The sequence below is a fragment of the Furipterus horrens genome, unplaced genomic scaffold (genome assembly GCF_987537825.1).
Source record: "Furipterus horrens unplaced genomic scaffold, mFurHor1.1.pri manual_scaffold_10, whole genome shotgun sequence".
NCBI classification, from domain to species: domain Eukaryota; kingdom Metazoa; phylum Chordata; class Mammalia; order Chiroptera; family Furipteridae; genus Furipterus; species Furipterus horrens.
In genome coordinates this window covers 46,513,408-46,536,099 of record NW_028327180.1, presented here as the reverse complement: position 1 = coordinate 46,536,099, position 22,692 = coordinate 46,513,408, and the positions used below count along the sequence as shown (strand labels likewise).

Sequence of the window (22,692 nt, the reverse complement as noted above, 5' to 3'; positions counted from 1 at the left end):
GCCCCCCGGTGATCCAATGCAATGGCTCTGCTGTCCACTGTCTGTCTATTCCCTCCAGCTGGGGACAGGGTGGCAGAAATGCCAGGAGTTGGTGACACACACAAGACACGAGGCCACCCACAGGCTGGCATGAGCCCTGGCCCTGCCCCTGGTCTCCCTGGTGTCTGCACCACAGTGCACTCAAGGGAAGGCAGGCAGAGGGTTTACTTAATGAAATTTAATCTATTTATGACACAAATGCGACAGGGCAGGGGTGACCAGGCACAGATGCAGGTGGCCTGTGCCCTCTGAGGCCAGCGGCCCTCGCTGGATCCACCTCCGGGTGGGACAAACACTGGTGTGGCTGAGTGACAGCACTGTGTGGCACAGGCTGGCCCTGGGAAGCCCCCAAGGGACCAAAGTGCTGGGGTTCTTCCCCAAGTGGAGGAAGGCTGAGGAGGAGGGGTCCTGTCCTCACTCAGTGCTGCCTGGAGCTCCAGGACGAGGAGCAGGAGGAATGGACAGCAAGGTTCACGTAAACAGCGACGGAGGAAGAAGACAAAGCCCTGGAGACCCGTAAACCCGCGGCGAGCACAGCCGCAGAGGCCCGGCCAGCACCCCCCACCTTTCTGGCGCCTGGGGCTCAACAGCCTGGGGGCTGCACGTGACCTGGTGCGGGGAACACTCCCTCCCCCGGCTGACGGGGGCAGAGGCAGGGCAGCTGGGAAATGAGCGTCTTCCAGGAGGACGGGCTGTAAGAGCGGTGACGGCAGAGCAGGTATGCCTGGGGAAGGAGGGGGGCTCCTGGCAGAGCAGGGGCGGCAGCCAGTGTCGGGGTGCCCTCTTCCTTCCGGTGGGCTAGACAGGCCTTCCAGTGCTTCCACCAGGGGCTCTGGCACCAGGGCTGGGGCACTGAGCCCTCACTGGGTCCGGAGCTGGTAATCTAGGAGTCAGGGGAGTAGTATCCATGAGTGCCACCCTGGGAGCAGCCCCCTGGGGGCAGTCACTTGGCCACTGGGGAACCCCCGCCCCCCGGGTAAGCTGTACGCACCTCCATTCTGAGTGATGTATCTGACCCATGGCAGGGCCTGGTAGCCGCTCTTCTCAATGATCTTCAGATAGCGCACCTGGAACACAGGTACCAGGGCCCTGAGCATACCACGCCGCTGCCCCCCACCCCCACCAGAACCCCTTAATTATCCCCCTGGGGCCAGGTGGGGAGGCTGTGAGTGAGCAGAGGTGGGAGGAGGTGAAGGGCATCAGGTTGTCTGCACCACACAAAGGCTGTAGGGGAGTGAAACCACTTTTAACTCAGGGATGCGGCCAAGAGCCAGGATGTGTGCTCACAGGTGTGGCCTCTACAGGATTCCCGGAGAGGGATCCGGGGTTCTCCTCCCCGGAAGGTTTCCCAGGGAGGTGCCCAGGAAGATGCGCTCCGCAGGGACAAATTAGTGGACACGGACACTGGAGGCTCAACTCCAGTTCTGCAGGCTGAGTGCACCTCTGGGCTTGGAGCTGAAGCACAGCGTCAGGTCTGGGGAGACGGGTGCGGACGGGCCTCGGTCGGGGCCTCAGGTGCCGGTGGCGAGAGACAGAGTTGCGGCAAGCCAACGAGAGCCCTTTTCTAAGCTGGCTGTGTTGCTGCATGTCACCTGCAGCCCTCTGGGCCTAGACCGACTCTGGGTTCCTGTTGTCCGCGTCTGCTCTGGGCCCTGGCAGCCCTGGACACGTACCTGGATGCCAGAGGTAGTGAAGTAGGGGATCTCAAACTTGACACTGATCGGGGGCTTGCCCTCCTTGTCCTCAGCCTCCACACTGGGCAGGCCGAAGTGGGCCCGCATCAGGTACTCCTTGCCGCCCTGGAAAAGCACACAAGTGTGGGGGTATTCAGGCCGAGGCCGACCAACAGCTGTCCCTGAAGAACACAGGCTGCCAGCCTGGCCTCCAAGCCCCTTCCTGTGTGGCCGGCAGACACCTGGCACCCAGTGCCTCTACACGTCTGTGTATCCACCAGGCCTCCAGGCCCCGCACGCCCCACTGTGTAGACGGAGGCCATGATGGGCAAAGCTGTTGAATTCTAAGGATCAAGAGAAAGTTAGTTTCACAAGCTCCCAGGGAGAGAAGACAAAGTGCTTCAAGGCAAATGAGACCAACAGGAAGGAAGCAGAGAGAACACAGGTGCGGGCTGCCCTGGGACAAGAGTCCCAGCGAAGAGCCACATGCCCAGTGTCAGGAGGGTGTGCAAGAGTAAAAGGGACCTGTTCAGACAAGCAGCAGAGAACAGGGAGAGGTAACACAAGTCAGAGACTGAGGCTGAGGACTGACCAAGGAGCTGGTGCCAGGTCCTGCTCCTAAGGGGTGGTGGCTCTGGCCCCAGAAGCTGAGCAATGATTCTCGGGATGGGGCTCGGAGCAGGGCCAGGAATCTAAGGTGGAAAATGCCACTGGATAGGTTCTAGAAACAAACGGGTGAACTCCTTTCTAACTGGGAATGGGGAAGCCTTTCAAAGCATTACTTGAAATCCAGACACAATAAAAGGAAAAGACTAAAACACCTGACTACAATAAACAACGACAATAAAACAAAGAAGCAATCCAGAAAAATTACACAGGAAAAAAAAAAAAAAACACCAGAGGCCAAGTCAAGATACACACACTGGGGAAAATCCTTTGCAACTTGTATTTTTAAAAAAGTACTACTCTTGTCCATGTATAAAGAGCTCTTGGGAACTAAGAAGACAGTGACCGAAGTTCACAGAGAAACGAGAGAGGCGGCTACTACACTATGCAAATGGTCCTGAGCTTAAGGAAGGAATTTCCTTGTCTGCAGGGAGAAAGGGCTCAGAGACCATGTTTCTGCCGAGTCTCTGTCCTCAGGCTGGCGGACAGCTGGAAGCCCCAGGCAGCTGCGCTGGGGAAGCCTCGCAGGGGCTGCTACCGGGATGGGAAACTGCTTGCAGGGAACTGGGAACCGTCCCCAGAATCTCTCAGGTCTGTCCCCTCGAGACAGCAATTTCATTTCTGGCACTGACTCCGAAGCTACACCTACAAGTAAACAGTGACACCGGTGCAAGGTCAGTCATCAGAGCGGCCCCACTAAAGCCCAAGACTGCGAACAACCTAAATGCCCTTCAGTGGGCGGTGGCTGAATAGACAGAAAAAAGGCCAGAGTGGAATACTAGGCAACTGAAAAAAGAACAAGGAGGATCTTATATACCCATTTCTCCTAAATGGTTAGGAGAAAACAAGCAAGAGACAGAACAGTATTTCTCCTCCTTTGGTAAGAAAGTAGAAACAGTAATGTATGTAGCCATTTACATGTGTTTCTTTGTACCACAAGACACTGGGAAAGTTAAGACACAGGAAAGGGGTTAAGGGGAAAGGGATGGAAGGGAGACTTCTGGGTCTCTCCTACCCCAAAGATTTTACACATTTAAACAACTGAATTAAAAAAGCCAACCCTGAGTCAAACGGTGTATTGAACTAGTGGTGTGGAGAAATATAAGACAGGGGAGGAACGCGTATACATGTATATATTTAAGCCTATTTTTCACAGTTCTTTTTGTCCCTGGGGTAAGCACTTGAAGTAATTCATCTCCGTGTGGTGTCTCAACTTGGTCCACCAAGGCAAGTTCGTTTGGCTTTTGGCTTTTAGGAATCACTTTTTGTTTCCATTTTTATTTAATTTTGTTTTATACTGATGAAAAACACTTTAACGGTTTCAAAGTCAAATGAAAATTTCCAAGGTTAGACTGAACCAAACCACAGGCCACGAAATCAGGCCCAGAGCATGCCGCGCGGCCCCAGCCCTCGGCCACGCGCCCTCCTGCCCCTACAGCTAACCATGCGGCTTATCTTCTGGTGTCTTCTCTCCATGTTTTTAACATGAATGCTATTTTAAACAGCGGAAACAGCTGACAATCCAGGACGGTTACTGCCACCTCTGTGGAATATTATATTGCTGACAAAGCTGACCACCAGGAAGATGGGCAACGACCTGAAAAACGCTACTGATACCAGGCCGAGTGAACCAAGAGCAGCAGACTGTTTCTACTCCTTGTTCACAACATCAAACAAAACCACACAGAAAGATTCACTTGAGACACACCAAAAGTCTAACAGCAACTGCATTATGGTGGCAGGATTATAGTTTTTTCTCCCCTTCCTCTATTTTCTACATTTTCTGTAATGTAATTATAGTTTTGAGAGGAATTACTAACACAAAAAAGAGTAAGGGACTAGAATGGCTGCACGTCCAACTTCTTTAACTCAGCTGGGATCGTCCCCAAGCCTCGCCAAGGGCCACACAGACAGCGTGGGAACGCAGTGACTACGGGAGCCGACACCAGAGGATGAGGATGATGCAGTCAGTGGGACGCACACCTGCCTTCCAGGCCCTCTGGGCACTGTCCCCAGAAACTCAGACTCAAGTGCTCAAAATCCTGAACACAAGCCAAGCAGTCACGCCAGTGGGCAGAGCGGGCACGGGGCACAAAGTGCTACATGCTCCTGGAGCTGGATTCCCGGAACCCATGCTGCTCTGGCCTCAAGGCAGCCTGCTCCCCTCCAGGGAAGCTGAGTTCCAACCAGTGTCAGAGAGCAGGAAGGGAGGAAGGAAGGAGGGAGGGTTCACTGTGCTGATGCTGAAGAGGAGGGTGGCGAGGGGCCCACAGGGCCGACCCAGCCTCTGCTTTCCCAGAAGGCTCCAGCTTTCCCTCCTTGCCCAGCCAGCTCTTCAGCTCGCTATCCTCCCTCCCTCTTGATCCTTCCAGAAGCTCCAGGTGAAGATCCTAGCTCTGTACCCTGCCTCAAGGCTTGAGGGGTATCCCACAGCTGTCAGGCCACAGCACTACACAGGGCACGGAGTGCTAGTGGACTGTGGGCCGAAATCTGGAGGGGGTGCCCCACTAAGAACAGTACTTACTGGGAAGGACTTGATGGACCACACGATCTCACTGTTTTCAGGGACCCACTTGACACTCCCCACTGTGGTCTTGAACTTGGGCGAGTCGGCATCATTGGGCACAGGGATATGGATCTCCACGTTGTTGGCTGTTGACCGCCGCTTAAACTGGCTCTTAGCCTGGAGAAGGGGCCCATGTGGTCAAGGTTGCAAAGGGTGAGAGCAAGAAAACCCGGCCTCACTCCATCCTGTGCCCACAAAGGCCAGGTGCCCCTCAGCCTGGCCTGTGGGACCTCCACCAAGCTGAACCCTGCCCATTCTCAGACACTACCTGTGCCCCCTCTTAGCCCCTGAGTCTCCCTACGCTTGACTTTAAAAGTTGTTTCTGCTTTCCTGTTCCCTTGGCCTTCAGGGTTCCCCATCTCTCCCTCTGGCCCAGCCCTGGCCTCCTGGGACAAGTTCTGTGTTGTCATGGCTGGCCTGGGCTAGATAGGGTTCACGAGTGGCAGGAATACTCCACTTGGCAGGTAGTAGCCTTCCTGGATGCCTGGCCATAGGCCACCACCACAATGGCCATACCCAGTAGCTGGGTGGTGTCTCTCCTCCCTGTGCTCCAGTCCGCTCCCAAACCTGAACCCAAGTGAGGCTGCAAGGATGACAGCCACAGGCATCATCCCCCAGGATGGAGTCACTGAGCCCCATGGCCGCCCCAGCTGCGTGTTAGAACTCTGTGCCAAAGGCCCTGGGCAGGGCAGAGACACAGAAACACCCTCCCCAGGAAGGACTTTCCCATCCCCCAGTCTGACTGTCCACAGGACATACACGCACCTTGATCATGTACTCGATGCGGCTGTGGGAATGCTTTTCAATCACCGACTCAATCCATATCAAGGGCTTGACCTGTCAGGGAGGCGACACGGTACTCACACCTGGTCGTTTCACTGAGGGGAGACAGAGGCCCAGGGCAAAGGACCGTGTGCCCAGCTGTGAGCCCAACACACTGTTGCCTGTGGCTCTCGGAGGAGTCTGCAGCCACACTGGGTCAGATCAGAACACAGAGGCCCAGCAGGGAGATGCCAGGGGCCTCCGTGGGAAGAAAAAAGAAAAAAAATTCAGAGAACATCATAGGCCGTACTGGTTGTGCTCCCAGGAAGGGGCAATGATGCCAATGGGGCCTGGTCTCTCACAAAGCTTTGGGTCTTCAAACACAGGGTCCTTGGAGCTGGGCAGCCACTGTGCCCGCCCTGGGTGTCACCTCATGGACGTGAGACTCATCCTGGATAGGCACTGTCCCAACCATGGGGAAAAGGAGGCAGAAACCCACCCCCATGCCACCCCAGAGCTTCCACGGCTGCTCCCCGGCGGCGAGAGCCAGCCCCCCAGGAGAGGGGCCTGGCGCACTCACGTGGGTGTTGAGACGGTAGGACATGAGCTCGAACTCGCCGTCAGGCGGGATGAAGGAGATGGTGCGGTCGTTCTCGAAGCGGGAGAGCCGCACACACTGGTGGAACTTCACGTCCTCCAGCTCCACTGACTTGCTTTTGCCGCCTAAGGGGAGTTGGGGGTCAGGGCCCTATAGTCCTGAGGCCTCTGGTCACTGCTGGGTACCCAACCCTGGCGGGGTGGAGCTGCCCCCACATCTGCGAGAGCGCCTTGGGCCACGAACCCACAAACACCAAAGGGGCCTGGTTCTGAGACAACCCTCCCTGCCCCAGCCCACCCCTGGAGGTCCCACTTCACACCCAGACATTGGGCTCATGCTGAGAGCGGGCTAGATGGCCTGGTTCACACCAAGTCACCAAGTTGGGTGGCTGCTCAGAACACGTTTGTTGAATGACCAACAAACCCAGCTAGGGGGTGTGGTGATGGCTTGGGGCTCCTGAGGGGCCCTGGCCTGTTGGCCCTGGGTCCTCGGGTCCTGTCTTAGCTTCCCACCCCACAGAGGGCTGTGTGGGTTGAATGCAGCCCCAGAGGGGAGCCACTCTGATAGGTTAACGCCCCAGAGGCCCCGACTACTGCTGCTGCAGAGGGAACTGGGACCAGGCAGACACTGCTCCCGCCGTGCGGCGCTGCTGCGGGGAGGCGGGTGATGCAGTTTGCAAATACAAAGCCCAACAACCTGGACCCTTGAGGGCTGCTCTGGCCCTACCCCGCCACAGAAAATTCTACTTTCAGGCCAGGTCTCACCTATTAATTTTTGGTGTCATTTCTAGGTATTAATTTATTAATTTTCACAGTCATCTTATAAACAATGTGCAACTATTTCTAAACCATGTGCTTGAGATCAGCGTATTCCCTCCCTCAGCTCTAACCTGAGCCCCTGATGCGGCCGCCTGCGGGGTGAGGGCTGCTCTGTGCCCAGGGCCCAAGGCCCAGGTACTCACGGCCTGTGTTGTCGAAGAGGACCTTGTCGTTGAGGCCCAGGCGCAGCTCTGGCATGCCTGAGAGGAAGACCCGCATCTTGATGGAGCCCACGATCTCGCTGCGCAGGACATTGCCGTTGGCACTGACCTGCGGGGAGGCGGTGGCTGTGAGGGGAGGCCGCGGCTCAGCAGCCACTGTGCCCCACCGGGCTGCATGACTCTCCTGGCCACCTCACTGTCCCCTGAGCTGAGGGAGCCTCACCCGTGCCATCCAGCCTTCATGTCAGGGTCAGCAAGGCAGGTACATGTGGGCCCCACCCTCTAGGCCCTAAGTCACATGAGCTTCTCCCTCAAGGACAAGCCTGGTGACCTGGACCTGGAATCCTGGTGAGGGCTCTCCCAGGCACCATCCCTCAGACCAGCCCCAAACGCCCCAGGGCAGACCTGGAGGCTTGTCCACTTGTCCACATCCCTGAGGGCTTGTAAAAGATGGAGCCTACTGAGCTCTGAGCCCTCCCCACTCCCCATGGCTTCCCATGGGGAAGTCTGACAGCCATGGATCCAAAATAACAACGCACTTAAGTAGAGAGAATTGCAGCGTTCACGTGGACTGAAAAGTTCCGCTGCTCCAGGCACCCTCGTGGCAGCCCTCAACCGCCTTGGGGCAGCGACCCTATAACTCACATGCCAACAAAGAGGTATCTGAGAGTGTGATGACAGCTCACAACAGGCTGCTGGGCAAACTGAGACTGTCCCAAGCTGCTAGAGCTACTCTCCTTGAGTCGCTTTTAGGGAAAGTACACTGAGGTAAAGAGCAGGAGTCATGCGCCAAGGGATCAGAGCAGCTGGCCAGCAGGCCCCGAGGCCACAGTCCTGACCCTCCCCCACCCCCCGTCCCAAGCACCACTCTGCACAAGGCCACATCCACACCAGCAAGCGGTGACTCCACAGAGGCACCCGCCGCACTCAAACAGTGGAGGGGCTGAGCTTCCACCTCTGCAGAGAAGCAGGAGATTCTGTCCAGTCTTTAACTGGAGGATGCCAACAGCGCCGCATACCCACGAAAGCCCTTTGCCTCTGATGGCCCAGAGACCCAAGGCGCTGAGTGGATGAAGGTCCGAGAAAGGCACAAGATAGGACAGAAGGCCCTGCAGATTCTGGCTCTGTCCCCTCCACCGCTCTCTATACTCTGGCCACTTGGCCTCTCACTGTCCTCACCCCAGCAGGCAGCTGCCACCTCCTCTGCCTCTCACTAGCCCTGTCTGCCTGTCTCATCCCATCTCTAGTGAAGGGGCTATGCAAGCTGCTTACTGCTGGCCCAGCAGGGGGACAGTGCCTAAGGGCAGGGGACACTGTAGCTGTGGGTCCTCACTCTGCAGGCTCTGGCTGGCTGCTACTCCCACCTGCCTTAATCCACAGGTCCTCTGTGCTCCCCATGACTGCCCCTAGATCCCCTTCTCTGGGGAGTTGTTTTCTCCTTGGGGAGTTGGGACCGTGTGGCCTTCTGCAACTAAACACGTGAAGCTGTGAATGTTGGAAAGGAGGCCCAGGAAGTGGAGACAAAAAGCCACGCAGCCCATGAGGCTAATCTGGGCCCTGCAGGCAGCAATCAGGACAGCAAGGCCTTCCCAGCTGAGGCGTGACAGGCAGCCCAAAGCCAGTGCCTTCCGCAGGGTGGGTGTGGAGGTGATGTTTGCACAGGCACTGGCTGCTTAAGTACACCACTCCATTCAGATTTCCAGAACCTGGAGGCCAGTGTTGACTGGGCAGCCAGCTCTGCAAACACACTGAGGAATAAGACGTTCTAACATGCCTGGATGTCCACACCTGCCTCATGCTGCCTCCATGTATGTAGGAACGGAGTTCTTCAGGCACAGCCCCCAGAACATGCCACGATTTCCCACACAGCTGTTTATAAACTGCTTTTGGGATTTGCTTTTCCACCCAGGACACCACAGAGCCAGTTGGACTATATTGGGGCTCAACAAGCAATTTAGACCAAGGTCCTCAGGCAGGAGGGGAATGTAGTTAAGAGAAACCATTATCTTGCCCTTGGCTTAAAATGTATGAAGGCAACACAATTACATTAAGTCCACTGGGAGCATCTCACTGGGAAGCACTCTCAACAGTGCCATGTCTGGGAGCTCAGCCTCCAAAAATCCCGCCCACATAGGAAGATGTCCAAAATGCATGTCTGAGGATGCATGAGCACGCTCATTTCTGCACCGTTTGTCATAGTCGGAATGGGCACACCTGAGTGAGTCACATGACAGGACTGGCCCAGTCACCATGGGCCACCAAACGGTGGAGGTGGTGCAATCTCTGATGTGGAGACAGGCAGAGAACAAGTGAGGTAGAGTTGGCTATTCTTCCTCTGCCACCAAATCCAACGACGGAACCTGGGTAGGAGGCACTGGCAACTACGGGAAGATGGGGAAGTTCTGCAGGAGAATCCAGGAGGAGCCAAGAAGGAGCAGCACCCCTCCCTCCATGTGAAACGCACCAACTTAAAAGAACTGAAATTTGTAGTTAAAAATATTCTGAAAAAGAAATCTCCAAGCTCACTTTCACTGGTGAATTCTACCAAATAAAAGTAAAAATATAAATTTATTAAAGCTTCAAAAGATGAAATACTTAGGTATAAATCTAATAATACATGTATTGGGTTGGCCAAAAAGTCTATCCTGTTTTTTCCATATGATGGCTCTAATAGTGCTTGGTCTTTAACTTCATTCAAAACAAATCTGTTAGACTGTACTGTGACAGCTGTCATATCAGCGTGCATTAAAAAAACTGATAAAAACTGGTGAATTTTTGTGCAGCCACTGTAATAATGAAGATGGAAGAAAATATGCAACATTTTTGGCATATTATGCTTTATTATTTCAAGAAAGGTAAAAACACAACTGAAATGCAAAAAAAATGATCTGTGCAGGGTATGGAGAAGGTGCTGTGACTGATCAAACGTGTCAAAAGTGGTTAGCGAGGTTTCTTGGTCCTAGTGGACCAAGTCATTCTGGCCAAGTCATTCGTTGCTGTGGGGCTGTTTAACGCACTAGAAGATAAGCAGCACTAGCAGGAGACTGCGACATACTCAAAATATCCAAGTCAAGAATTATTGGTGAAAATGAAAAATATGTCTTTTCTTTTATGGGAAAAACTAAACAAAATTTTTGGCCAGCCCAACACATGGCAAAAAACTACAAAAAAATGATGAAAGTAATCAAAGATGTCCTAAATACAGGGTGGGGCAAAAGCAGGTTTACAGTTGTGAGTATGGAAAACACAAAACCTATTCTTGTATTATTATTTATGAATTATTGTATTACTTTCTATACTCACAACTGTAAACCAACTTGGTCCCACCCAATACACAGAGACATACTGTTTCACGGAATGTGAGACTTAATATACTAAAGATAACAATTCCCCCAAACTGAATACTAGCGTTATTTAACATAATACCAATCAAAATCCCAGCAGACTTTTCTGTAGATACAGGCAAGTGGATCCTAAAATGCTATACAAAGGAATTGAACAGTTAAAACAATTTCAAAACAAAGAAAATGTTGGGAGCATCACATTATCAACTTTCAGACTTACTACAGAGTTACAGCTATCAGGACAATGCAGTACCTGCAAACAGATCAACGGAACAGAACAGATAGTCCAAAGACAGTCTTACACAAATAGGGCTGATTGATTTTTGACAAAAATGCAAAAGGAATTCAATGGAGAAAAGACAGTCTTTTCAAAAAATGATGTTAGAACAACTGCAAAAAACTGTGCTATGTGCAAAAAAAAAAGATATAAACCTCATAGCTTATGTGAAATTTAACTCAAAATTGTTCATAGATTTAAATGTAAAACTACAAAGAAATAAATTTAGAATCAATTTTTAGAAATCAACAAGACTTTATAAAAATTAAAAACTTGTGCCCTGTGAAAGACACTGCCAAGAGAACGAAAAGGCAAGCGACAGATGGGGAGCAAATATTTGCAAATCACGTATCTGACAAAAGAATTATATCCAGAGATTTCAAAACTCGATAACCAGAAAACAGAAGCCCAGTTTAAAAATGCTCAAGAGACATGAAGAGACACTTCTCCAAAGAGGCTATATGGGTGACAAAGAAGCCCATAAAAAGATGTTCAACATCATCAGCCACTAAGGGAATGCAAAGTAAAGCCATGATGAGGTACCACTGCACACACATAAGGATGACAAAAATAAAACCACTGGTCAAGGACGTGAAGCAACCAGACTCTCAGATGTTACTTGGAGTGGGGGGGTGGGGGAAGGCAAAATGGTGTGGCCACTCTGGAAAACAGTCTGACAGTTTCTTATAGAATTAAATATATACTTACCATGTGACCCAGCAATCCCACTCCTTGGTATCTGCCCTTGAGAAATGAAAACTTCTGCCCACATATAAGCCTGTACACAAAATGTTTATGGCAACCCTATTCACAAATGCCAAACACTGGAAACAACACAATATCCTTCAGTGGGTAAATGCATAAACACTCTGTGGTTCAGAATATAAATATAAATAAATATAAGAAGAAATAAACTTCTGATAAACATAGCAACATGGATGTATCTCAAAGGCAATGTGCTGAGTGAAAGAAGCCAGACTCAGTCACATACTCTAGGATTCCACACATATGACAATCCCAAAACAAAACTATAGTGACGGAGACCAGAGCAGTGGTTGCCAGGGGTTGGACAGGCAGGAGGGTGCAACTACCACAGGGCAACAAGAGGGAGGCTTTTAGGTGATAGAGCTGTTCGGTATCCTGATAATGATAACGGTGCACAGATATGTACATACTCTAAAATTCACAGGTCAATTTTACCTAATGACAATTAAAAATAAAATTTAAAAAAAAGACAGATATACAAAACAGTAAAAATAACAACAACTCTCCCTACCCACGCCAAAAAAAAAAAAACACGGTGCAGGAGAACCACACCTTATGCTCTCAGCTTTATAGAAAAACAACATATGTTTGTATATCTATAGAAGTCCCAAAGGATGACAATGAATTCTTAAGCAAGGTGGGCTTTCTGATTATGGAGCCCTTCACTTTATAACTTTATATATGCTTTAAAAAAAAAGAAAAGGCAACGTTCCTGTGTTGGTTCTAAGGAAGAAGAAAAGCTCATGGAGATAAAACTAGCCCGAACTGAAGCCTGCTGATCTATCACATGGAACCTAAATATTTCTCAGGGCTTTGCTAGTTTTAAAAAGCTAGCTGCAGCCCTGGCTGCTGTGGCTCAGTGGATTGAGCATCGGCCTGCAAGCCAAGTGTCACTGGTTTGATTCCCAGTCAGGGCACATGACTAGGTTGTACGTCAGGTCCCCAGTTGGGGGCGCGAGTGAGAGGCAACCACACAGTGATGTTAGTCTCCCTCTCATTCTCCTTTTCCCCTCTCTAAAAATAAGTAAATAAACAAATAAGTAAATTATTAAAAAAATAAAAAGCTAGCTGCTTTTATAACAATTATGGAGAAGAAATTTTTTAAAAAGAAATAAAAAAAAGAAAGCCTACCAAGAGATTGACAGACTCAATGACGTCCAAGAACACCTCGTTTTTCCGGTACTTGATGCCCTCAGACCGCCAGGACACTGCGTTGGTGACAGTGGCTGGGGGCCGTGGGGCCCCCGTTTCCAGCTTGTGGCCTTCCTGAGTGATGTACCTAGGGGACCATGGTCAGATTAAGGCACAGCCAGTCTTGAAAAGAGCCCCTCATTGTGGCAGGCTCCAGAAAAGGCAGGCTCTGGTTTCACTGGTGGCTGTTTAATTCAAGAATATTACAATTTCAAAAAACCCAACACACTCAAGTTACAATGAGCATAGGACATTCATTTGGGGGAATCAAAGGAGACAGTGGTAAGGAGGAAAACCACTACTGGTGTGCAGAGGGGGGACTGACCCCCTGGGAAAGTAACCTGTTAACCCCACTCCCACTGGGGAGCAACAGATATGAGATATGGGCATTACGTGGCTTCTTTGAGCTCCTTTGCTCCCCTGTACAAGTGGGAAACAGTGCCTCAGGCTGTGAATTGAATGGACATAGTGTCATACAGGGCCCAGTTCACTTATTCCATGGTGGCCATTTTTGAAAGGCAGGATTCCAAGAGGAGGAAGATATTTTGTCACAGCCTCCTCTGTGACAGTAAAATCAAAGGCAGGTGACTGACTCCCTAAACCAAGCATGTAGGGCACCTTAGTGGATAGAAAATAATGACCTAGTAACAGGAAACTTCTCATGCTACGGCAGGGTTGCTATGTGGGAAAGGGTCCCCAAACTGCCTACTGATGTGACCCACCCCCCAGGCCCCCTGCCCTGCCCACTCACTCCTGTAGAATCTTGCTGTCTGTGGTCTGGGGGTAGCCGAAGTCCATGAGCTCGTCTAGCAGCTCGTAGATGATGACAAAGTTGTCGCGGATGCTCTCCTCCTCCAGCTCCTTGAAGTATTCCGAAAAAACCTGCAGTGTCAGCAGGGTAGGCAGGCAGGTGGGTGAGAGGGAGGAGGGAGGAGCGCCTGCACAAGTTTATTTGCCCTTCACGCCCAAGGCCCAGAGACAACTGCCCTTGTACCCACAAGCTGCATTTGCCCATTTCCTAGGCTTGGTGACACAGTGTGGACTAGACCTTTGACTTGGGGAACAAGAGCAGCCACGTGGCTGCCTGAGCAGTACGACCAGGCGTGGGGTAGTGGATGTCCTCTGAGGCCTGGTCAGAAGCCCTGCACCCCCATCCCTGTGGCCCACTCTCCTCCCCTCCCTGACAGATGACCCAGGCGTGGGGCCCCTCCCCAGTTTCTCTTTAATCTGAACTGTAACTGTCACCCTTTGCCTCAGAAGTGACTCAAGTGAGAGGCAAAAGCCACTGGGGATAGGATAAGTGGTGCTTCTGGACATTTCCGGCCTCCTTGAGCTGCCAGTCTGTATGGCTAGGCAGGAACGTTTATCTTCCCTATTTCAACGGGAAATGAGAAGGCTCATGGAAGGAATGCCCATGCAGTGTCTCATCAGCACTAACACTAAGGGTAGGTCACCAAAGCAGAGAGAACTGCCAGACACTCCAGGAAGGAGAACCTCTCCCTCCCCACTTCCCTAATCCCAGGCCATACCTGCAACAGCACTACCACCCCAGAATGAAGGCCCACTGAAGGCTCTCCTCCTCATGTGCCCTCTCCACCAGGCCAGCCTGTTCCCCAAGGTTTAGCACAGGTGGCTACTGAGCTAGCTGCACATGGTACCACTGGAGATATAAAAGCTTTCCTGGGCTCACCCTGGGCCTCCTGGGTCCAATTCTCCTCTTCAACCCCAAACTCCAGCTTCAGTCAGGTCCCGCCTCACTGACCTCCCTGCTGCCCTCACATTCCTCCTCTACTCAGCAGCCAGAGAGGATCTGAACTCAGATCAAGTCTGGGCAGTCTTCGCTAAAGGCCTCCATCATCTCTCATCAGACCTGGACTGAAATCTGAATTTACTAGGCCTTGTATGCCTCTCCCCATCCTCACCCATGGTCTAGCCCTGCCAACTTTGCTGACCTCAGCTCCAAACACTGTCCCTCTCTCCCTGTCCTGGGCACATGGGCCTGCCTGAAGTTCTCTGACTGCACCACATGTACTCCTGACCCAGGGCATTTGCATGTGCTGCCCTCTCTGCCTATCTCACTGTCAACCTGGGCCTGGCAGGCCTCTGCTTTGAAAGCCTCCCAGGAGATTGTGAGCAGAGCTTGGCTCTGCCCTTCTCCTGCTTACCTCACCTCTCCAAGCCCTGACTCTGCTGGCCAGCCTCCAATCTTCCACAGCCAGCTGGGGAGCATACTTGTCCCTTCCAGGGTCGGGGGCACCCCTGCCTGTCCTCAGCCCCACCTTCTCCTGTTTACTTTCCTCTCCTCACCAGGGCTTGGGGGATGGATGTGGGGGAAACTAAGGCTGTTGAATCCCATATACAGGACAGCTGGAGCTCCCCTAGCCCACTTTCTGTGAGCTCAGCCCCAGAACTCCCTGGGGATGCTGCAGCTCTTGGGTGGCTGGTATGGGGAGGCACACAACAGAGCCAGGCTGACCAACACCCCTCGGGGGCCCCTGTGGCTGGACTCACCTGCACCACCTTATAGAGGAAAGAGAAGACCAGTGACACACAGGCATTCTTCTTGGAGGTGGCGACCACTGCATGGTGATCACAGTTAAGGAGCGTTCAGGGGCCTGGGCCACCACCTCGCAGACCTGGGGCTCAGGGCCTCCCCCAGCCCTGCCCTAGCTATTCACTTCCCATCACATCTAAAGTGAGGCCCAATGAGACCCCACAGTACGTACCTGCTGACCACTTGGGCCTCACTCCTACCACATATCCCTTCTCCATGGTCCAGCCATCCCCACCGTAGCTTCTGGAATGAGCCTTGCTTTCCCTGGCAGAAACTTTGCTTAGGCCTAGTGCTCCTTGGGCCTGACCACTCCTGTGGTTGGCCAATGCCTTGCCATCCTGCAAGTCCCCTCCAGAATGTCACCACCTCAAGAAAGCCTTCCTGGATCCCCAGACCAGGTGAGGTCCCCATCACACCCCCTCCCCTTCTAACACCCATCACCCTTGGCCATCCACTCAGGTAGCAGGGAGCTCTAAGAGAGCAGGGCAGGGCTGGGCCCCACAGCCTTGCTGGGCCTGGGACAACTCTGGGCCAGCCCAGGGCAGGTGCTGGCAGCTCTCAGCTGTACGTGTGCATGCACACATGTGCACACATACATGCCCAGAAAGGAGTCCCCTAGAAGCTCCCCCGCAAAGGGATACGATACAAGTTGTTGTGCTTAATCCACATGAAGCGGACACCCCCATGGGCCAGGATGGGAGACAGCATCCCCTCCTCCTCTTTCTCCATCAGGATGGGCATGAAGTGCTCCACTTCCGACATGTCCACATCACCTCGGTAGTTCCGACAGATGAGTACCTGGGCCAGGCAGAAGCGAGGGAAGACGCTTTCATTCTGAGTGCCTGGGCATGAGACACGCCACCTTCCCTCCCTCTGGGGACCCCAATCGTGCCCTTATACATCAAAGGGCACAGACTGGAGGCCATGGACTGCCATTCCCCAGGAATTTCTCAGAAGAGTGTTTCCTAAGTTAGCTTCTGCAGGGGTGGCAGGGCTCTTTGCAGGGGGCGAGGGGGGGCGGAATGTGGGGCAAGGGTCTGGGACTAAATTCCTCGGGAGACACCTGGTTCAACAATGTCCCACAGACTCTCACTGCACACCCTGTCCGAGCCTTTCCTGGCTAACTCACCCTGCTCTCCTGCCTGTGTCAGGGCACTCACATCTGCTAGAAGCCCTCCTCCTGGTCTCTCTTTCACAGCCTGGAGGTTTGGATATGCAGGACCCGGAGGAAGAATGGGACAACCATTTCGATAAAGCTTGACTATGACCCAGCCATTCCTCTCTTAGGTATTCACGCAAGAGAAATGAAGCCCTACTATCCATGTGAAGATCAGACACAAATGTTCATGCAACTTGACTTTAAATCAGGGGTCCCCAACCTCCAGGCTGCAGACTGGTACTGGTCCAGGCCTGTCAGACACTGGGCCACACAGCAGGAGGTGAGCTCGAATGTGATGTGCTTGAATCATTCAAAACCATCACCCCCAACCCTGGTCCATGGAAAAATTGTCTTCCACAAAACCAGCCCCCGGTGCTAAAAAGATTGGGGACCCAGGCTGGAGAGACACTAATGTCCTTCAACAGGTGAACAGAGACACACACCATGTCCATCCACACCCCAGGACACTCCTCAGCCATGAAACAGTGACCACTGACACACGCAGCAGCATGAAGGAACTCAGGATGACTGGGCCATGTGGAAGAAACCAGACAATGAATAGCATATCCTGCATGATGCCACTTTTATAAAACCCTGGGAAATGGTGACAGAAAACACATCAGCGGCTGCCTGGGGACCAGCTGGACAGAGGCTAAACAAAAGGGGTATGAGGAATATTTAGGGGTGACAAAAGGTGTGGCTTCCGGGGTATATATGCTGACTGCCTCCTCAACCTCTAGGCTTCAAATAAGCCAGTTTGTTACATGTAAGTTACACCTCCCTGAAGGAATAAAAAGGAGGTTTGAGGCTTCGTGAGCCTGAGCAAGACTTTACTTGGAGATGCCGCCTAGAGCTGGTGCCCCTCTCGTGGGCCCACGAGGACAGCCAGCTACAGGACTCAGAAACACGCGGAGGCCATCACCAAGCTGACCAACCAGGGAACCGCCTATCTCAGAACCTGTTTCCCGCCTAGGGGCTGAGGAAGAGAAAAGGAGAGAGAATAAACAACTTCCTTTCCTAGTTTCTCTTTCCTGGCCTACGGGCAAGGGACCCTGCACCTTGTTCCTGCTGAGACTCAGGCTTCTTAGGGACCCAGCACCCAGTGGGTGAGCTTGTGGACACCTGGACCAGGTTAAGGGACTCCCTGTACTCCCTCACATACTCCTTGCCAAGTATACTGCCTCCCACACTGCCTCAGCCATGCGGTAGGGCTGTTATTTTGACAGAGCTGAGTAGTGATGTCCGGAGGTCATCACCAGCCTGAGGTCACAGAGTGGGATTCTAGCCCACTTCTCACTCCCTGGAAGGTCACTGCTCCTTGCTAAACACATTGTTTTCTTGGGCCTCCCAAGGCCCGCCTTCTTCCCTAGGTATCCAATTTGGGGGGTTGCCACTGGCATGGATCCCCTGGGCCCTCGCAGTGCTCAGAGCTGGGGACAATTTATTTGCTCGCTCTCACCAGGGATGCACAGAGGTCTGCTCACTCGATAAGCATGAACTCTATGTCCCTCTATGGTGGTACTGTGCTGAGACTGGGGACACATATGTGACCGAGACAAATATGGTCCCTACCCTGGTATACTTCCCTGGGGGAACTGAGGGCTTCCCTGAGGATATGACCTTCAAACTGAGGCCTGGGGGGACAAGTGGGATATACGCAGAGGAACCAGTGTGACTGAGGCCATGGGTGTGGAAGACATAGCCCATAGGGGACCCTGAGAGCACTGGTTAGGTGGAGAGAGGATAGCCTCTAAACTGGGTCCAAGAGGAGAGGACAGAGGCAGGAGATGGGACAGACAGGAGGAAGCAGGCAACACTGAGGTGACAATCTCCTACCCCGGCTGTTGCTGCTAACCCACAATTCCTTCAAGAGCAAGAAGGGATTTCTTAAACAGAAGTCAGACTAGGTTTTCCGCCTGCTGAAGCTGCTGTCCAACCCAGCCTCCTCCTACACAGAACAAACTGGAAGTCTGACTCTTCACAGCTCCTCCAACGCCTCTCCGTCCATGTTCCCCTGGCTCATTCCACTCTAGCCATCCTGGTCCCCTTGTGGTCTCTGAGCAATCCACATCTGCTCCTGCCTCAGGGCCTTTGCACAGACAGCCCCCTCTGCCCAAAATGCCCTAGCATGGCTCTTCCCACTTCTCAAGCCTCAGATCAGATGGCACAGTCTCCAAGAAATCTTTCCTGCTTGCTCTGAGAAATCATATCCCATGCCTTTCTACCCCCAACCCGTTTACTTTCACTGCCCACATCACAGCTGCATTGTATTGAATACACTTATTTGTATCCTTATTTATCACCTGTCGCTTCTACCAAGTCAAACACTCCCTGAGAACAGTGTGACCACTTCCAACTCATTCATCACTGTGTCCCACCATCCAGAACAGAGCCTGGCCTATGGTAGCTGCCCAGTAAATGTCTGTGCAGTAAATGTGGGGGTGAGAAAAAGACGTCCAGAATAACTCCCCGATCTCCAATGTGGGCAGTTCTATGGACAGCAGTATCACTCACTGAGAATGAGAGAGCAGGCCCAGGGGTAGCAGTTCGTTTTGGCAGGTGCCTTGTTTGCAGTCGCCGTGGGACCTCTGTGGTGTCCCACACAGGCTGGTGCGTTTCCAGATAAGGACTCTGGACTACAGTACAAATTTGAGAATCATTGGCACAGACATGAGTCAAAGCCAGCCCGAGGAAAGGGCAGTACAAGAGGCACACGTAGGCCTGAGCCTGAGTGGCTGACATTCAAAAGGAGGGGCCGGCAACCAGGGAGAGAAACAGGAGGAAAATTGAGTCCGGTGACCCGGAGGCCAGCAGAAGCCTGCTGAGGAAGAGAGCGGTTGTGGGGTCAGAAGCTACAGGGAAGGAAAAGGGGCAGAGGAGAGTCATGGAGGGCTTTCTATCAGCCAAGTACAGCCATGCTGGTCTCCTTGGTGATCAGAGGCTCTGGCTGCAGATAGATGTGTGGTTGTGAATTCCTTTTTTAATCCTCGTCTGAGGATATGCTTTCATTGATTTTTAGAGAGAAGAAGGAGGAGGGTCAGGAGGGGGCAAGAGAGAGAAACATTGATGGGCTACCTCCAACCAGGGATGTAACCCACAACTTGGCATGTGCCCTGACTGGGAATCAAGCCTGCAACTTTGTTGGTGCATGGTACGACACTCCAACCAACTGATCAACCTGGACAGGGCCTGGTTGTGAACTGCTTCGTGTACTATGACCTTATTTTGGATTAAATGCAGTCTATGCAGGAGGCAAATTTTCAAACACGTGGTCTGTGGGGAAGTGGAATAAAAAATGACATGATGGCTGCCCCAGGAGCTTCCCACAAGGTAGAAGTGACCATGCTTCTCCTGAGCTACCATCTCCTTGTGGTGGCTCCTCCTTCCTGAGATCAAAATGGTCCTCTCAGCCCTCTTTTCTGTCTGGACATCTTCAACACCCACGGCCCTCCTCATGCCATCCTCCACGCCCCAGCATTACACAAAACTTTTTGGCTGCTCCTCACCACTCAAGCCCATTGCGACGCCTTCTTGCCTACTTGACTGCTACCTGGTCACCTTTCTAGCTCTTCCCAAAAGTCACAGTCACAGTCACAGTCACCTCTCCAGCCAAAACCGAGGCTGGGCAATTACATTACCTGGAGCCTTGTCCACACCCTATGGCTAACTGGATCTGACCATCTGGATCTCCAGGCCCATGGGCCCAGGGTGGTGAAGGCACTTGCCCAAAGTCACAACACTGAACTTTGACCTCAGCCCTAACTCCACAGTCACGGTGAGATGGTCAGCACAGGGCTTGGTGGCTTGGTGCATGATAGGTGCTAATGAAATGTCTGCTGAAAAACAAGTGAGCCTTAACCGCCAGCCTGCGGAACCTCTGGGGACCCAGTGGCTAAGGTGGAAGCAAGAACATACGCTACCAGGATGTAGAGACCCACTTAGCACCCACCTAGCCTTGGCATGTCCTGTGTCTTCTTTGCCTCTAATAAGCCTGGGGAAGAAAGCCCAGCACTGGGAATCACTGGTTGTTGACTCTGGTTGGCATCCAAGGCAGGCAACCCACTCAAGGAACGCTGGGAAAGTACTGGGGTGGAGCATGGACGGGAAGCAGGAGCCACTCTAACTTCACTTTCCTCGTCTTCTGAGCAAACTCCCGTCACCCCCACCTAGGCCTGACACCCACGGTTCTCTCACTGATCAATGTGGGACTTAAAGTTTAATGTCGTTGGGCCTCTTCTTGTGGCTCCCAGGTGCAAAAGGCCAGATAGTCACTTGTCTTCCATCCAGCAGGATGCACTAGGGGGAAGGCAGCAGACTGCTTCTAAAAGGATTCAAGAGCTAAGAAGCTTTCTCAGATACTCCTGGAAAAGACACCTCGATCCTAGTTATGTCCAATTCCTCCTTCATGCCTCAGCCACATTTGTTACTCCCTCCAGGGAGCCCTCCCAGGCCCTCAGCTGGGGTTGAGTCTTCCTATTCTTTCCTCACTGCAGCACCATTACAATTTACATTTATTTGAGCTTTTTGAGATCACTGTCCCCCTCCCCCAGACTGAGCTCCAGAAGGACAACAACTCTGATTTTGCTCACCTAAGCAGGCCCAAAGCTTAGCAGCCTACCTGGCACCTAGGAGGAGCTCCTCGAATGATCAGGGTTCACTCAACCTACCACTGCTCTGTAGCCAGTGTGACCCTGAATGGTTTGTGGAACTTCCCCGTGCTTCGGTTTCTCCCTTCTGTAAAATGGCTCTCCCACCACCCACCTCACCTAACCCTCGTAACTTAATGTCACAACGAACGTTAATAAATTCATAGAGCTTGGCACAGAGAAATAGCCAGGTAAACAGAAGGTGCAGCAATCCCAGAGGGCGGGACTGGCCCGAGGGCGCACTAGTCTCAACACGCCTCGCCACCTCCGGCCCAGGTCGCGGAACAGCTCGGCCCTAGGCCTGGCTCCCAAGCCAGCTGAGGCTCGCCCTCCCCGTGGGCCCACAGAAGCCTGAGAACCCCTTCCCACAGGAGGAGCGGGGTCTGGCAGACCGGTTACCAAGCACCTATCAGTTTCTTTGCTTAGGACCAGGGTGGGCCCCATTGGGTGGTTACCCAGCAACAGGCTGGGTCCCCAGGGGCGAGATCCTCGCCAGTTGCCTGGCAACGGGGAAGGTGGGGAGCCCTCCGTACCTTGCCCTTTAGGTCCAACACGTAAACGGCACTAGCGGACATGTCGGCTGCGGGAAGCCTCGGAGCTGGCCGAGGGCGGTGGCGACGGCAGGAACTGCCCGGCGTTAAGGCCAGGCACTCCCCACGACAGTTCGCCTCCACTTCCGGTCCGGGGAGCTGCGCGCGGACCGTTATATCCGGTTTGGGCGAGGCTGCAGAAATACGCAGGCGCGGGGCGGAGTTTGCGCAGGCGCAATACCCCGATGAGACCTTATTTCCTACTCCCACCTAAAACATCTAGGAAATAAGACCCAGAGGGGTGGGGTCGAGTGGAGCCGACTAATAAGAAGGCACCCTCTAGCCGATTAGCCTAGCGACAAAGACTGGGCAGCTGGGAACTCTGACCTGTGAAGTAAGTTAGGTGAGAGATCCCCTTGCTGGATCCACTTGGGGCCCAGCCCTAGGGAACTCCTATTCTGGTGGGGGAGTCTAGGAAACAAATATGCAGCCGCCAATTGTGATACACTTTACGGGGAAGGGTAAAGTGGTTACTTGGAAAAGAGGGCAAACAAACCCTGAGTGGTTATCAAGCCTAATCAACAGTCACTACCTGTCACTTGATAGTGTCAACATTCGTCAATGAACAAGTGTGCCTGTCTAATGCCTGGAATGATCTGAAAACCACGCCCCATTAAAGCTGAGCAAAAAGCACGTGTTTTACTTCTGTAGTTGAGTAATCCCTGATTAATCAATTGAATTGTATTTATTTGCTTTTATGGACATTTAGACTGGGAAAATGCCTACATTCTGTCCCAATGAACCATACAGTGCCGTGCTGATTGATCCCAACCCTGCAATACCAGAGCCCTCTTTACTTGTGCTGCCTGCCTCTCACTTTTGATTGTTTCTCCTTATCTGTCTGGGGTTTGGAAAGATGTCTTTTGTAATATGTCCTCTGCTT

The 22,692-nt window shown here is 52.5% G+C and overlaps 1 protein-coding gene across 2 annotated transcripts; it reads right to left on the bottom strand.

Annotated features, from left to right (window-relative positions):
* Nucleotides 1-202: 202 nt before the first annotated feature.
* Nucleotides 203-21,860, bottom strand: AP1M1 (adaptor related protein complex 1 subunit mu 1). Of its 2 annotated transcripts, XM_090289862.1 has the most exons (12): nucleotides 21,753-21,860; nucleotides 16,056-16,212; nucleotides 15,372-15,439; nucleotides 13,612-13,742; nucleotides 12,801-12,948; nucleotides 7,266-7,392; nucleotides 6,287-6,429; nucleotides 5,710-5,781; nucleotides 4,903-5,061; nucleotides 1,713-1,838; nucleotides 1,031-1,106; nucleotides 203-922 (listed from the first exon to the last, which is right to left on the bottom strand). In XM_090289862.1, the coding sequence occupies exons 1-12, from the start codon at nucleotides 21,792-21,794 to the stop codon at nucleotides 900-902; spliced, it is 1,272 nt and encodes a 423-aa protein (XP_090145988.1). In that variant the 5' UTR covers nucleotides 21,795-21,860; the 3' UTR covers nucleotides 203-899. The 2 variants fall into 2 exon arrangements, with proteins under 2 accessions (XP_090145988.1, XP_090145989.1); XM_090289863.1 differs by lacking the exon at nucleotides 21,753-21,860 and having other exon boundaries at nucleotides 15,372-15,443; nucleotides 16,056-16,165.
* Nucleotides 21,861-22,692: the final 832 nt, after the last annotated feature.

Bases quoted from the DNA above. Each gene is read 5' to 3' on its own strand.
- AP1M1 (XM_090289862.1), bottom strand. From the start codon at position 21,794: ATGTCCGCTAGTGCCGTTTACGTGTTGGACCTAAAGGGCAAG. The intron at 5,062-5,709 runs GTGCGTGTATGT...CCCCTTCTCCAG, and splicing joins GCATCGAGTACATGATCAAG to GCTAAGAGCCAGTTTAAGCG. The intron at 923-1,030 runs GTGCGTACAGCT...CCTGACTCCTAG, and splicing joins ATACATCACTCAGAATGGAG to ATTACCAGCTCCGGACCCAG.